At 37.3% G+C, this 17,038-nt stretch overlaps 1 protein-coding gene across 3 annotated transcripts in view; it reads right to left on the minus strand.

Annotated features, from left to right (window-relative positions):
- The window catches only part of DNAJC13 (DnaJ heat shock protein family (Hsp40) member C13), a 163,967-nt gene that overhangs the window by 96,572 nt on the left and 50,357 nt on the right, over positions 1-17,038 (minus strand). For all 3 annotated transcript variants that reach the window (XR_011561546.1, XM_019962425.2, XM_070770885.1), the window contains 11 exons: positions 15,985-16,060; positions 15,051-15,200; positions 14,586-14,627; positions 7,547-7,747; positions 4,573-4,779; positions 4,386-4,481; positions 3,928-4,019; positions 1,631-1,797; positions 1,447-1,526; positions 1,195-1,364; positions 621-720 (listed from right to left, as the gene is read on the minus strand). Coding sequence is in view for 2 of the 3 variants with exons in the window: in XM_019962425.2 (XP_019817984.2) it covers positions 621-720; positions 1,195-1,364; positions 1,447-1,526; positions 1,631-1,797; positions 3,928-4,019; positions 4,386-4,481; positions 4,573-4,779; positions 7,547-7,747; positions 14,586-14,627; positions 15,051-15,200; positions 15,985-16,060 (1,381 nt within the window). In the remaining variant the exon portion in view is untranslated. The remainder of the gene's footprint in view (positions 1-620; positions 721-1,194; positions 1,365-1,446; positions 1,527-1,630; positions 1,798-3,927; positions 4,020-4,385; positions 4,482-4,572; positions 4,780-7,546; positions 7,748-14,585; positions 14,628-15,050; positions 15,201-15,984; positions 16,061-17,038) is intronic.

Below are 17,038 nucleotides of genomic sequence, written 5' to 3' on the forward strand. Positions count from 1 at the left end.
ACCCACCTCCCAGAATATTGGAAGTAAAAGCAAAAGTAAACAAATGGGACCTAATTAAACTTAAAAGCTTCTGCACAACAAAGGAAACTATTAGCAAGGTGAAAAGGCAGCCTTCAGAATGGGAGAAAATAATAGCAAATGAAGCAACTGACAAACAACTAATCTCAAAAATATACAAGCAACTCAGGGAGGAATTTTGTCTTGACATCTTAGTATTTCTTTTTGAAAACAGCACAGTGCCTAGTTTATAGGCTATGCTTAGCTCAGTGGGTAAACAATCTGCCTGCAATGCAGGAGACCTGGGTTTGATCCCTGGATTGGGAAGATCCCCTGGAGAAGGAAATTGCAACCCACTCCAGTATTCTTGCCTGGAGAATCCCATGGACAGAGGAGCCCGGCAGGCTACAGTCCATGGGGTCCCAAGAGTCGGACATGACTTAGCGACTCAACTAACTACTACTACTAAACAAATGTTTACTTGAATAAGTAAATGGCTGTAAGAGCAAGTTAGGAATTATAAAAACACTGAATTTAATTGAAACAATAAAATCTAGGTTTGTGAAAATTGAAACCATCAGTCACATAGATTCAGCTTCCTTGAGAAAAACACCAGTACTTACACACATGAGGGCACAGAGCATATCAACAGCTGCATGGATGACTCCATTGTTGCTCCTCTTGAGTGCTTTTACTACCTTCACTCCAAGACGCTCCCGAAACCTCATGGGACAAAACAATAGCATATAGTAGCAACACCAGAGCATCATACTATTATTTTACTATAAAACTATTACACAGTAAGTTATTTTAAGTTTCTACTACATTACTACAGCAATTACATATTCTGAATCCCATATCTAGAACATAACAGTTTTCATAATTTTTTTCCTTTGGAGGGGCTGGGGTGGGCGGGGGAGCAGTTGAAGGTTGATTAAAGCTAAAAGGCTTGAACTTCCCATTCAAATTCACTAAAACAAGAGTCAGTAATATCATGGGTGAATGTATAAATAAGAGTCAGCAATATCATTTCCATTCATTCATCTTGCTTTTTTATATCTCATGAATAGAAACTACTATACCACCATATTAAAAAGTAACAAGTTTAATCAGATATAAGGAGGTAAATTTGTTGATTATTTGCTATTTTGAGTTTTTCAAATTCTTACTAAAAAAAAAAAAGTTAAGGCAACTTACTTTGGAAGCTGAGTAAAAGCTAGAAAACCAGCTTTGGAAGCCACAAGCCTCCTCACAGCCTGGAACTGACTCTCAAGTTCTGCATTTGAAGCAACAACATCCCCTTCCTGGGACAATAATGCCGTTATGGCATTATTGATCAGTTTTTCTTTGTTTTCTGAGAAGAGACCCTAGGTGAGGAAGAGTATTTCAAAAAAGTTTCTATACCAAAAATTAATGACAATGAACAAATTATGACACAATTTATCTTACATCCTGCGTCACTGCATGCAGAACTCCACTATATGAAATGTTAGCGTTGAACCTGAACACAGCATCTGCAAAGTTGCCATCTGTAAGGAAATGAATGATTCAAAACGATTTAGAGGTCTGCACTGTATTTATTTATTGTTAAGTAGATGGATAGAAATGAAATTATACTTAAATCAATACTTACTTGGAGGTGTAGCCAAGAATCTGAGATGAAGGCTCTCTACCTCCTCATCGACAGGCATGCTGAGTAACCCCCATCGCTGACCTTTATGAGTTGATGTCATTTTTACACAAACATCTCTGTTACCAGAGGCTCTTACTCCATCCAGCAAACTTGCTAATAAGGAATCTCTAAGCAAAGTTAAAAATAAAAAGGTTTTAGGATTGATAATCTAGGGAGATTTTCATTTAGAAAGCAACATAGGGCCTTTAGAAGGTAACCAGCTCAGGGGGGCACCCTGGGTACCAGGGAAGTACTAAGGAGAAGTGGCAGGAGAGAACCTGACCTCCAATACTAGTTCTTCACTCTCCTGTTTCACATCATGTACAAGTTACTAAAGAAATGGATTGTTAATATTTTCCTCTTGTTTTCTAATTTTAAGATTATCTTTTTAACAGTTTTACTGAGAGATAACTTACAAATCACAAAAGTCATTCAATTAAAATGTAGAGTCTGATACTTTTTCATAAATTTATACAGTTGTACAATCATTACCACAATCCAGTTTTTATACATTTCCAGCACCCGAAAAAGTTTCCTTGTGCCCATCTGCAAAAAACTCCCTAGCCTCAGGCAACCATTTATCTGCTTCTTTCTCTACAGTTTTACTTATTCAAGAAACTTCATCAAGAGAATAAAAAGACAAGCCACAAGTTGGGAGTAAATATTTACAAAAGACATATCTGATAAAGGATCATTACTCAAAATATACTAAAAACTCTTAAAATTCAACAATAAAAGGAATAACCCTATAAAAAAACGATCCTACATCCTGGGTGGGAGGAGGGTTTGGAGGAGAATGGATACATGTATATATATGGCTGAATCCCTTTGCTGTTCACCTGAAACAATCACAACTTTGTTAACTGGCTATACCCCAATACAAAATTAAAGTGGGAAAAAAAAGGAAAAAAAAAATGATCCAAAGTACTATATGATGCTTTACATCATATAACATCAGGAAGATGCTAATTAAAACAAGATACCACAACATTAGCGTTAGAATGGCCAAATCTGAAATACTGACACCACCAAATGCTGATAAGGATGTGGAGAAACAGGAACTCTCATTACTGCTGGGTGGAATGCACAATGGTAGAGCCACTTGAGGAATACAGTTTGGCAGTTTCTTATAAAACTCAACAAACTCTTACCATCTGCTCCAGTGACTACATTCCTTTGTATTCACTTAAAGGAGTTTAAAACATACCCACACAAAACCTGCACATAGGTTTAGTTGTTTTACCATGTGGTGTTAGTTGCACTGAGTGTATTTTTATCAAAGTAACTGGCTCAGTTCAGTTCAGTTCAGTCAGTCGTGTCCGACTCTTTGCGACCCCATGAATCGCAGCACGCCAGGCCTCCCTGTCCATCACCAACTCCCAGAGTTCACTCAGACTCACATCCATCGAGTCAGTGATGCCATCCAGCCATCTCACCCTCTGTCGTCCCCTTCTCCTCTTGCCCCCAACCCCTCCCAGCATCAGAGGCTACATCAGGTAGCCAGAGTAACTGGCTACCATTATCCAAACAATTTAAGAATGAAAGTGAAAGGTATTATTTTTAAATACTTAAAAAGTGTAAGTTTCAGAAACATACTTTATTTTCCATCCTTTGATTTAATATCAAGTAATCATTTTTATGGTTTTTCCAGAGGTCACGTATGGATGTGAGGACTATAAAGAAAGCTGAGCACCAAAGAATTGATGCTTTTGAACTGTGTTGGAGAAGACTCTTGGACTGCAGGGAGATCCAACCAGTCCATCCTAAAGGAGATCAGTCCTGGGTGTTCACTGAAAGGACCTATGTTGAAGCTAAAACTCCAATACTTTGGCCATCTGATGCAAAGAGCTGACTCATTGGAAAAGACCCTGATGCTGGGAAAGATTGAGGGCAGGAGGAGAAGGGGACGACAGAGGATAAGATGGTTGGATGGCATTACCGACTCAATGCACATGTGTTTGGGTAAACTCAGGGAATTGGTGATGGACAGGGAGGCCTGGCGTGCTGCGGTTCATGGGGTCACAAAGAGTCGGATACGACTGAGCGACTGAACTGAACTGAACCATTTTTATACTCTTTCAAAACTTGAAGACTAAATGAAAGATATTTTAAACATGCAACAAAATAAAGTTGTCTTTTCCTTCATTACATAATTTTAAAGTTCTAGATAAAATTTATCTTTTTTTTTCCTCTTTGATGAAGCACTTTGCCTTGCACATACTAAGATCTCAAAAACTAGATGAATTAAAAAAAAATACCTCTCTGTTGAAGAGTATTTCCGTATTTGGCCTTTTATAAATTCAATGGTAAAAAGCTGTGGATTTTCTGAGTCACAAACCAATGCAAACACCTAGGGAACACAAGAAATAAGTTCCATGAAAGATGTTAGTTTTATGGTATTCCATTAGAAAAACTACATATCATTTAGTTGACAAAAGTCAATATTTAAAAATGTAACTTGGTTATAATATCAGAATTTAAGAGCTGCTTAAAAGTCTCATTCAAATTTTCATATAATACTTAATAAAAAGTTTTCATTATGTACTTGAAAAACAAATTTTACAATATTCATTGTTCTAAGATCAATAAATACAATGAAAAATTAAATGCAGATCGTTTCCTGTTCTTTAGGCATAAAAAAATATTAAAACAGAAAGAAAATTATTCTAATATACAAACAGGAAGAAATCTCATTTAAACTATTACTGAAACTTACTTCTCCTAAGGGCTTCAATGTTGCAATATTATAGGTTGCTGGATCACGTTCTACTAAACATGTTTCTGTAAGCGCTAGAATTCTTTTTACAGGTTCCTTCAAACAAAATTGACATATATTAAAAAACTATTGAAGAAAAATGTCAAAATCAGATGAACTAATTTTCACTTTTAACATATGAGCTTACCGAATGTCTAGGTGATATTTTCTGGACTATAAACTCTGCTAAAGATGTGATGGATTCATCAGTGCTGTATTTGCCAAATCGGAGGTTCAAATATTGCTCAAATTCTAAAGGTTCTTTTCTGATCCGCAGTGAAATACCTATATAGTTGCCAGCATGATCTATTGCACTTTTGATAATTTCTTCTCTTTGCTCTGATGCAAATAAATGCTGCATAAATTTTGAAATTTAAAATGTTAGGGTTGAAATCATTAAAATGTGACCATAGTGAATCAACTTATAGGAAAGTGCCTGAAGGAGCAATTCTAGGAGGAAAAAAGGTAGATCTTATCAGAAGTAAATAAGCAGTATGTTGTGGCTGATTATAAATTAAAATCAAAGTCTGAAATATAAAACCTTGCAAATAATCACTGAAAGGAAATTATCTCATAAATTCTCAGAGTCTGGTTCTCATCCCTGTGTGGAAAACAGCACTCTAGGGCTCCAAAAAAGGCCCCAGCCAAGTCCAATGGAGGTGCTGGATACTACGGTGGACAGAATTCCAGTTTCAACTAAGGTAGCTCTGACTTCATCTGTTTTTATACAATGGGCTTTCTCACAAGATTACCTTGAAAAATGCTTAAATGCTCACCACGTCACTGGCCTATGAATATTACAAACCAACCTCCAGAGTGTATTAAGGATAAGGTATTGCTACTTGCATGTGGTACCTGGAGGCCAAAAATGCTGTGAAGGGCAGGATAGGAGAATCCCACAAGAAAGACCTGTCCTGCCCGGAATGCCATGAACTACCCTGCTGAGAAACACTGGATCAGATGTTTTAAAACCTGATTTCATTTCCAACAGCTTATTTCAGTCACTATGGATGCAGAAGATATCAGTTTCTTGAATGAATCTGTCATGGTCTCATATCTGTAGTGAACTGACTCATTTTAGCTAGTGTTTTTTAAAAGGCAGACAGTATGCTTAGCTTCCTGCAACTCAAATGGTCATCCAAGGACCAGGAAAGTCAGCATCACCTGTGAGCCTTAGATGTATAGCATCTCAGTTCCAACCTCAATCCTACGGAATCAAAATCTGAGAGTGAACAAGATGCCCCAGCTGATTTGTATGCACCTTCAAGTTTGAGGCACACTGCCACATACAATACTATGAATAAACGTGTTCCCAAACTTGCCTGAATGTTCAGCTCAATTCCGGAGTTTTAAAAATTGCAATTGCTAGGCCTCCCATTATATTAATTGAATCAGTATCTTCAGAAAATGAGCCGAGGGCATACTGGGCTTAAAAAAAAACTCTCCAGGTGATTACAATGTGAAGACAAGTTAAACCCATGGACCTACATATTAAGGCTACCAAGTTTGACGTCACCTATCATTTAATAAAAGTAACATATCTGAAAAAAATTAAAACTGCTTGATGCCAATAAGCAATAAAACATGTTGGCAATTGAGGAGTGTCACAATTCTTATCCTTAATGTTTACTTTATGCATTGGAAGGCTTGATGAATTGTCACTCTGTTAAGATCTGTGAAGCCATATTACTGTAATCAAATATGTTTTCCACCAAGAGGTTAATCATTATAAACTTCTACCATCCAGGGAAGAGACAAACCTTTGGGCAGCACTATGACAGGAGGTTTTAGGCTGCTTTAGGGTGGGAAAGGGAACTGATTTTCTCATGGATCATTCATTTTTTGGGTCTAGACTCAGCAGTAACAAAATGTCTACATGCACATTCCTAGATGAGTGGCACTAGGCTGGTACCCATCATCTGGGTGGAGTGAGGACGGGACAAGGCCTGTAACTCTGAAGAAGCTAACATATTTTGTAAATCAGATCGCTCACCCCATCCATCATTCTCTTTTCTTTTTGCTATACTTAGCCTCTTGTATGGAGAAGGCAATGGCATCCCACTCCAGTACTCTTGCCTGGAAAATCGCATCGACGGAGGAGCCTGGTGGGCTGCAGTCCATGGGGTCGCTAAGAGGTGGACTCGACTGAGCGACTTCACTTTCACTTTTCCCTTTCATGCATTGGAGAAAGAAATGGCAACCCACTCCGGTGTTCTTGCCTGGAGAATCCCAGGGACGGTGGAGCCTGGTGGGCTGCCGTCTATGGGGTTGCACAGAGTCGGACATGACTGAAGACACTTAGCAGCAGCAGCAGCCTCTTGTATTTCCAAAAGACTTGCCCTGGTTCTGCTATCCAAGGATGGATAATTTATCTACAGAACACTAATCTTGGGAGTAGTGTTCCCAAGATATTAAGGTAGCTACAGGATTTAAAATCTCAAGAGAAAGGACTCTGAGAGTAAGTTCACCTGAGCCTCTCCATCTGGACACTCTAATGCTCATCTCTGAGGTATGGGGTTTAATAAAGAAAGGCAGGATGTTTCTTATAAAAAAAAAAATGATCATAATCTATAGCTGTTTCTACTGCCAATTAACAAACAGGATCTCAGCACCTTAAGAGGTTTCTGTTGTGTCCCAAAATTTACATGTAACTCAGAATTTCAAAATAAAACATGCAATGAACTCCAAATTTGAATTTTCAAAGTATATTCAGATTTCAGATTACAAATATCTGGGCAAAGGAAAGAAGACTATAAAAAAAGATAGTTTAACATAACTTTTCAAAGAAAGTTTAGAAACTTTCAAGTAACACATTAATACTAATGAAAATAAAACTGTGATCACTGTTTATTAAATATTAAGTGACATACTGTGCTAAGAATTTTATATAAAGTATCTCATTTGATCAAAAAACCTAAGACATACACAAATTTTCCTCCACATTTTAGAGAGCTGCAAACTGGAATTCAAGCTGATGTCTACCTGATACCAAAGCCTGCACTCAAAATAACATACTTCCTTCCAGAGGACTCAAAGGAAATTTCAAAATTAACTGTAAAAACTCTGCTTTCCTTCAAATGGTCATGTCTCTTTTAAAATAACTTTTTAAAAACACTACTTACCAATCTACTAAATCCTCCATAAAGTATACAAAACCCTCCTTGATAATCAGAGAGATCTACAAAGCCTTCAATATTTCTGTAGTCATAGGAACAGAGGACTCTGTTTGTTGCAGGGTTAATTTGGTCAAAGCCTCCTGGTGTTACTTCCAAAACAACGGGTTTTCTTGTATCACTCCAGTGATGCTTATAGCAGTTATATCTCTGCAGAGAAAAATAATAATACTTTTAAATTCATATTTAAGGTTACCATAAAACACCATTACATTTAGTGTATCACTCATTGCAGAAAAAAAAAAAAAAAACCCTGAAAATCTAAATATTATAAAATTTTAGAGCTACTAATCAAATTCTTAAAGACATTTTTACTTTGGCCATTTGGAGGTTTATGTTTATTCAATTCAGAATGTTTAGGCTAACTAAAGACAGTACCAGTATCACTTGAGGCGCTCAGTTGTGTCCAATTCTACGACCCCATGAAGAGCAGCATGCCAGGCCTCCCTGTCCAACACCAACTGCCGGAGCCTACCCAAACCCATGCCCATTGAGTCAGTGATGTCATCCAACTATCTCATCCGCTGTCGTCCTGCTGGCCTCAATCCTTCCCAGCATCAGAGTCTTTATCAGGTGGCCAAAGTACTGGAGTTTCACTTTAACATTAGTCCTTCCAATGAACACCAAGGACTGATCTCCTTTAGGATGGACTGGTTGGCTCTCCTTGCAGTCCGAGTCTTCTCCAACACCACAGTTCAAAAGCATCAATTCTTGGGTGCTCAGCTTTCATTATAGTACAACTCTCACATCCATACATGACCACTGGAAAAACCATAGCCTTGACTAGACGGACCTTGGTTGACAAAGTAATGTCTCTGCCTTTTTTTTTTTTTTTGTCTCTGCTTTTTAATATGCTATCTAGGTTGGTCATAACTTTCCTTCCAAGGAGTAAGCGTCTTTTAATTTAATGGCTGCAATCACCATCTGCAGTGATTTTGCAGCCCCCAAAAATAAAGTCTGACACTGTTTCCCCATCTATTTCCCATGAAGTGATGGGACCAGATGCCATGATCTTAAGTTTTCTGAATGCTGAGCTTTAAGCCAACTTTTTCACGCTCTTTTTTCACTTTCATCAAGAGGCTCTTTAGTTCTTCACTTTCTGCCATAAGGGTGGTGTCATCTGCATATCTGAGGTTATTGATATTTCTCCCAGCAATCTTGATTCCAACTTGTGCTTCTTCCAGCCCAGCATTTCTCATGATGTACTCATGGTAAATAACCAGGGTGACAATACACAGCCTTGACATACTCCTTTTCCTATTTGGAACCAGTCTGTTGTTCCATGTCCAGTTCTAACTGTTGCTTCCTGACCTGCATACAGGTTTCTCAAGAGGCAGGTCAGGTGGCCTGGTATTCCCATCTCCTTCAGAATTTTCCACAGTTTATTATGATTCACACAGTCAAAGGCTTTGGCATAGTCAATAAAGCAGAAGTAGATGTTTTTCTGGAACTATCTTACATCTTCGATGATTCAGCGGATGTTGGCAATTTGGTCTCTGGTTCCTCTGCCTTTTCTAAAACCAGCTTGAACATCTGGAAGTTCACAGTTCACGTATTGCTGAAGCCTGGCTTGGAGAATTTTGAGCATTACTTTACTAGCATGTGAGATGAGTGCAATTGTGTGGTAGTTTGAGCATTCTTTGGCATTGCCTTTCTTTGGGATTGGAATAAAAACTGATCTTTCCCAGTCCTGTGGCCACTGCTGAGTTTTCCAAATTTGCTGGCATATTGAGTGCATCAGTTTCACAGCGTCATCTTTTAGGATCTGAAATAGCTCAACTGGAATTCCATCACCTCCACTAGCTTTGTTCATAGTGAGGCTTCCTAAGGCCCACTTGACTTCACATTCCAGGATGTCTGGTTCTAGGTGAGTGTGAGTGATCACACCACCGTGATTACCAAGGTCGTGAAGATCTTTTTTGTACAGTTCTTCTGTGTATTCTTGCCACCTCTTCTTAATATCTTTTGCTTCTGTTAGGTCCATACCATTTCTGTCCTTTATTGAGCCCATCTTGGCATGAAATGTTCCCTTGGTATCTCTAATTTTCTTGAAGAGATCTCTAGTCTATCCCATTCTATTTTTTTCCTCTGTTTCTTTGCATTGATCACTGAGGAAGGATTTCTTATGTCTCCTTGCTATTCTTTGGAACTTTGCATTCAGATGGGTATATCTTTCCTTTTCTCCTTTGCTTTTCACTTCTCTTCTTTTCACAGCTATTTGTAAGGCCTCTTCAGACAGCCATTTTGCTTTTTTGCATTTCTTTTCCATGGGGATGGTCTTGATTCCTGTCTCCTGTACAATGTCACAAACCTCTGTCCATAGTTTATCAGGCACTCTGTTTGTCAGATATAATCCCTTAAATCTATTTCTCACTTCCACTGTATAGTCATAAGGGATTTGATTTAGGTCATACCTGAATGGTCTAGTGGTTTTCCCCACTTTCTTCAATTTAAGTCTGAATTTGGCTATAAGGAGTTCATGATCAGATCCAGTAAGCTCCTGGTCTTGTTTTTGCTGACTGTATAGAGCTTCTCCATCCTTGGCTGCAAAGAGTATAATCAATCTGATTTCAGTGTTGGCCATCTGGTGATATCCATGTATAGAGTCTTCTCTTGTGTTGTTGGAAGAGGGTGTTTGTTATGACCAGTACATTCTCTTGGTAAAACTGTATTAGTCTTTGCCCTGCTTCATTCTGTACTCCAAGGCCAAATCTGCCTGTTACTCCAGATGTTTCTTGACTTCCTACTTTTGCATTCCAGTCCCCTATAATGAAAAGGACATCTTTTTTGGGTGTTAGTTCTAAAAGGTCTTCTAGGTCTTCATAAAACCATTCAGCTTCAGCTTCTTCAGCATTACTGGTCAGGGCATAGACTTGGATTACCTTGATATTGAATGGTTTGCTGTGGAAACGAACAGAGATCATTCCGTCTTTTTTCAGATTGCATCCAAGTACTGCATTTCAGACTCTTTTGTTGACTATGATGGCTACTCCATTTCTTCTAAGAGATTTCTGCCCGCAGTAGTAGATATAATGGTCATCTGAGTTAAATTCACCCATTCCAGTCCATTTTAGTTTGCTGATTCCTAGAATGTCGATGTTCACTCTTGCCATCTCCTGTTTGACCACTTCCAATTTGCCTTGATTCATGGACCTGACATTCCAGGTTCCTATGCAATATTGCTCTTTACAGCATCAGACCTTGCTTCTATCACCAGTCACATCCACAACTGGGTGTTATTTTTGCTTTAACTCTATCCCTTCATTCTTTATGGAGTTATTTCTCCACTGATCTCTAGTAGCATATTGGGCAACTCCCTACCAACCTAGGGAGGTGAACTACCAACCTAGGGAGATGAACTCCCTACCAACCTAGGGAGATGAACTACCAACCTAGGGAGTTCATCTTTCAGTGTCCTATCTTTTCCTTTTCATACTGTTCATTCTGGCAGAATGTGGTCCACTGGAGAAGGGACTGGCAAACCACTTCACTATTCTTGCCTTGAGAACCCCATGAACAGTATGAACACTATGAAAAGACAGTATATCTTTTGAAAATTAACAAAGGTTTTAGTTGTGAAACAATTTTAAGTCACCCTCATGCAAATCTTAAGGGCAATCTTAAACAGAAGTTACTCTGAAGGAATTCCACTGGAGAAAAGATTTCAACTTTTGTCGATGGATTCTTTTAATCAAGTTAGACATGGAAAAGAGCTAAGTCACATTTCAGGGCTTTTAGGGTATTTAAATTAAACAACCCAAGCTAATTCAATATATCAATGTAGATACTTTTCTTGTTGTTGTTCAGTCGCTCAGTCGTTTCTGACTCTGCGACCCCATGGACTGCAGCAAGTCAGGCTTCTCGGTCCTCCATTATCTCCTGGAATTTGCTCAAATTCATGTCCACTGAGTTGGTGATGCTATCTAACCATCTCAGGCTCTGCTGCTCCCTTCTCCTCTTGCCTTCAATCTTTCCCAGCATCAAGGTCTTTTCCAATATGTCCACTTTTCACATCAGGTGGCCGAGGTATTTCAGATTCAGCATCAGTCTTTCCAGTATTCCAATATTCAGGGTTGATTTCCTTTAGGATTGATTGATTTGATCTCCTTGCTGCCCGAGGGACTCTCAAGAGTTTTCTCCAGCATCACAATACAAAAGCATCAGTTCTTCAGTGCTCAGCATTTGCTATGGTCAAACTCTCACATCCCTACATGACTACTGGAAAAATCATAGCTTTGGCTATATGGACCTTTGTTGACAAAGTGATGTCTCTGGTTTACAGTACGTGGTCTAGGTTTGTTATAGATTTCCTTACAAGGAACAAGCATCTTTTAATTTCACTGCAGCAGGCATCGCCTACAGTGATTTTGGAGCCCAAGAAAATAAAATCTGTCACCACTTCCATTTTTTCACCTTCTATTTGTCATGAAGTGATGTAGATTTTTTTTCTATACACACAAAAAAGCTGAAGCCTCAGTTTGACTGTAGGCTTTTCTAAATACACACCACTGGGAAGTCATCTTTAGAAGTTTGATCACATTAGCAAGTAAAATTTGATTTAGATAACCGGTGCTAATTGTGTTTGATTGACTCTTTGCAACCTCATCAACTGGAGCCTGCCAGGCTCCTTTGTCAGTGGGATTCTCAAGGCTAGAATACTCGAGTAGGTTGCCATTTCCTTCTCCAGTGGTCTTCCCAATCCAGGGATCTAACCCACATCTCCTATGTCACCTACATTGGCAAGCAGTTTTTTACCACTAGTGCCATCTGGGAAGCTCTATTTAGATAACATTCCTTTATAAATTAAAGAACTTAGTATCAGAAATAATTACAAGGGTGAACATCCATTTACTCCCCAGTTTTATTCTTAGAAAAAACATTTAGTTGAGGCTGATAACCAAAATGATATGTACAGAATAAAGGCAAAATGAGACCAAGAGAAAATAGGATAACAAAATGTAAAATGTGAAATGAACATTCCCTTGTTGACCCAAAAACTCCATAAAGTTTTCTACCCACCAATATGAAGTGGAATGCATGGTCAGTTACATGATTCTTAAGGTAAAAATAAACTGGTTGCTGCTCAAAAATACAACTACTTCTAACACTAAAATGGCAGAGAAATTTTCTTGCAGGTGTTCGGAAAGGAGAGTAAGACATTAGATAATAAATATCTCCACCTCCCAACATTAAACCCAGCAATGAGGTTCACAGAATCATATCCATCAATTCCCTCAGCATTTCTGAGCTACGGCATCATGAACATGACAGTTTCATAAAAGGAATTCTGCAGAAAGACCAAAGGGCCTGCATTAACCCAAGAATATATTTAAAGCCTTGATTCTGCACTAAAGGATGGAGCAGTACCACACCTTTCCAGCAGAAGTGGGTCACAAAATTTGGTGGGAAGGGAGGTCACAAAAGTTGGTGCTTTTCCCACTATGCTGGTTTACATGCCTCAGCCCAGTCTGCAGGATATTCTCCATTCTTTCAGAAGGTAATCAACTGTAAAGCAGTGAGATTTGCCAAGGGAACAAATCATTGTCCTTCAGGATTATGGTGGCCAAGACAGTCTTAAGAGAATCTGATTTAGAGTATATCTAGGAGCGATGGGAAGCCGAAGACCAAATTCAACTTTTATAAAACTGCTGCTCTTCAGGCTATCTTCTAGGGATACTGTTTCCACCAAAAAGTTTGAAAAATATTAACTTGCTGAAATTAACATATATAAAGGGGAACTTATAACAAAATCTATAAATATGCTTTAGGAAGCAGTTGTTTTCCAAATAGATGAGCTATACAGAAAACTCACCTACTAACATAATTAAAATAAGTGTACTAAATTATGATTTATAGAAATGTGATAAGCAGCAAGGAGCTCACCAAAAACCATTAAGCTATTTTAAATGGCTCCTTGGCAACCAACCATTTGCTTGAGTTGAAATCAGGAGGCTTCTCAGATACTAAAACACAGAACAGAATACCCATAGAAAGGATGAGGGCTTTTAAAAAACAAGGGAACGGTACTGCCAGCATATTAGAATTCAGGTCCTGCCTTTTGCCAGAAGCTAGAGTTCTGGACAGTGCTCCGAATTTACACATCACTCTGGATCCCCCAGCCCTATTATATAAGCAATACCTTCTCATGGAAAGAAATTCCGTATTTGAAGGGAGTGAAAGAAAAGCATCAGTGCCCATTTCCTCTCCCCAGAAGACTCAGATTTACTTTAAATGCTGCTATAACATGTCTAGAGAAGGCCTGGAAAAGTTAAGATTCTAATAAGCAATAATTACTTCCTGAAAGCTGTCATTGCACCATGCAAATCCTCATTATCGGCAAGACCCAGTGAGTGTGAGCATGATCAGTCTCTCAGTCATGTAGGACTTTTTGTGATTCCATGGACTGTAGCCTAGTAGGCTCCTCTGTCCATGGGATTTTCCAGGCAACAGTACTGGAGTGGGTTGCCATTTTCTCCTCCCAGGGATCTTCCTGACTCAGGCATTGAACCCACGTCTCCTGCACTGGTAGGTGACTGAGCCACCTGGGAAACCCCCGGATTCAGGGCGAGGGCATACAATGAGACAGTTTCAATACATATATTTTCTTACAAGTTTAATACTTCCAAAATAAGAATCTTGTACAACAAACAACAATTGCATGTTCTAAGAAGTATTATGAGCAGTGTGAAGCTTCTGTTGCTGTTAAGAAACAGAATAAAGACTTGCTGAATGAAGCCTTGTTTTTAATATTTAGTTCTGCCTGAAAATTGTTATCTAACTATTCGCATTAACAATCATAAATCTAATTTCTCATATTTGAGTTTCCTGTTAAACTACATTTATCTATCACATGATATCAGGAGACATTAAAATTATGTTTCAGTTTCTTCAGCTTTGCCACAAAGGGAATACACAATTTATGCAAGGATTTCTAAAGTGCAACACTGATAAGCCAAAAAAGATATTAATAAATGTTAGAAATACTTGCCCTTCCTGTGATTTTTCCTTCTGAAAAATCAGTTCTAAATCTCTGAAAGAGAAGACATACAAAACATAGTTTATAACAACAGACTTATTAACAGAGACTCTCAGTTCAGTACTTTCTATCCAAAGTAAGTAAAATTCCAACTTGGTAATCCTGATATTAAAAAATGTTATTAAAGTTATAGTTGAAGGATATTTAATAAAAAGTGTGTGAAATTTTATTGAAAAACAGGGTAGATTAAACATACAACTGCTTTGTTCTATATAATGCATTTAAAAAGACCTAAAAGAACTATCAAACCTAAAGGATTATCCAGCCTCTTAGTAAGAAAAAAGTAAAAGTTTCACAGAGTCAATTAAGGGTCAATAAGTGGGAAAGGGGCTCAGAACACCAGTATCTGTACTTTAATGTAACTCATTAAAAAAGAGAAGAGAGAAATTTAGTGTATTAACATGAAACAGTTCTCACCAATGCTTCTGTAAGAAGTTCTGTTCTGTGCTCTGTAGAAAATTTTAATGTTTCTGACTTTTTTCCACTGCCTTTACGAAATGTGAGGTTGAACTCTGTTCCTTGTCCTTTTCCTACAGGGCTGATGCTGCAAATGTCTCCATAAGGCCACTAACAAAAAAAAGGAAATCATTCAACTGGTGCTACACTGTGGTGAAATGCAACACTTATTTTTACGATTTTAATTTCAAATCACTGATTAAATGAAAAAATTTTATAACACAGTACTGAGATCTAGAAAATGTTTTGTTTTACAGTAACTCTACAAAACAAACTAAAAAGTTTTCAGTTATCAGAGACAATAATAAAAAAGTTACGTTTTCCAATTTCAATCCCTGATTGATTATTAATGATTGATCAATCCAAAGCAACTAAAATACACAGATATGAAAAGAGCTGGGGAATAACATTTTATGATTATCTACAAAACATTTAAAAACAGCAACAAAAAGAGGAATCTGTAAAACATGCCTAATTTGGACTTAAATTAGAATATTTTAAGTGTTTATTTACCCATATTCAGTTTAGTCTTGCCTTTATAAATATCAACCTTATTTTTATGACATACATTTTCTAACCACTGCACTTATGTATGTCTGTATCAGAGTAACAATATTGCCCTTAAAGTTATAAAAAATTTACAAATTTTACATTAAAATGATGTTTATAATCAAAGTAACCGTAAAAAGCTATACTCCTTAGAGCCTAGAAATATGCACACATATGCTCCCTTTATTTATTTATGTTTGGTCCTGAGTATTGAGCATTATGTAAGCATATTAATCTTTTTCAAATTTGACATTTCTATCCTTCCTGGCCTGATTTCAGGCTAGGGACCACTGGCTTTTAAAATTCAAGTGGAGTTCAAACACCTAATAGCTTCTAAAATTATTACCTGATTTGTTACTTCTAAGGTATTGGGATTATATGTAGTTATCGCATGGGTTCCAACTGAAAAGACACGCTTATACCTACAAAGGAAATCAAGTACTTAAATTCAGTCTTAAAGGAAACATTTTATAAGAAAATACATATAACACAAAAGAAACATCTCAATAAATAAATAGAAATGTATTAGTTGATTTAATGTGACTAAATATAGCTTTGTTTTATATTCTCACATTTTTAATGTTCTGAAATGCCACTGATATATAAATCTACCCATCACTCAATCTACTGTGAAACAACAAGATCCTTAAGTAGAAAAGTAAAACCTATGGAAGCAATCTTTGTTGTTAGTATACATGAAGTTAAGCAAAAAAACTGCCAGATGATGCCAAAATATTCTAAATGGGAAAATTAAAAAAAAAAAAAAGACACTATACACTAGTAATTCTTTCAAAATATACTTTCAACAAGATCATGACACAAATAAAGGAAAAGCTACAGCCTACAACTGATGTATCACAGTCCTTTTTCTGGAATCTTAATGATTTCCATTTAACCAACTACCTTTATTACAATTAAGTGTTGCAATTTTATAGAAGTAGGAAGCCTACATCACAGACAAGCAATTTTCACTTGTTAAATCACTTCCTTCACTTAAAGCAACATATTTGAAGGAGAATAACCATTTGGGTATCAGTAATTTTTTAGAAGAGAGAGAAATTCATAATGATAAAAGTGGAAAGTGAATTACAAAAACTTATTTAAAACTGACAAATTAGCTCTTTGAAAATAAAATGATAAACTAGGACTGTGCTGTGAGGTCAGTTGCTCAGTCATGTCTAACTCTTTGCAACCCCATGGACTGTAGCCTGCCAGGCTCCTCTGTTCATGGGATTCCCAAGGCAAGAATACTGGAGTGGGTTGCCATCTCCTTCTCCAGAAAATAAGCCTAAAAAAAATACAAAAACAAAATTAAGAATATGATAATTTATAACCATAGACACAGAAGATAAAAATGACTAAGTCTATGTTGATAAATATGAAAATTAAGAATAAATCAA

Source organism: Bos indicus, chromosome 1, assembly GCF_029378745.1.
Source record: "Bos indicus isolate NIAB-ARS_2022 breed Sahiwal x Tharparkar chromosome 1, NIAB-ARS_B.indTharparkar_mat_pri_1.0, whole genome shotgun sequence".
Classification (NCBI taxonomy): Eukaryota; Metazoa; Chordata; class Mammalia; order Artiodactyla; family Bovidae; genus Bos; species Bos indicus.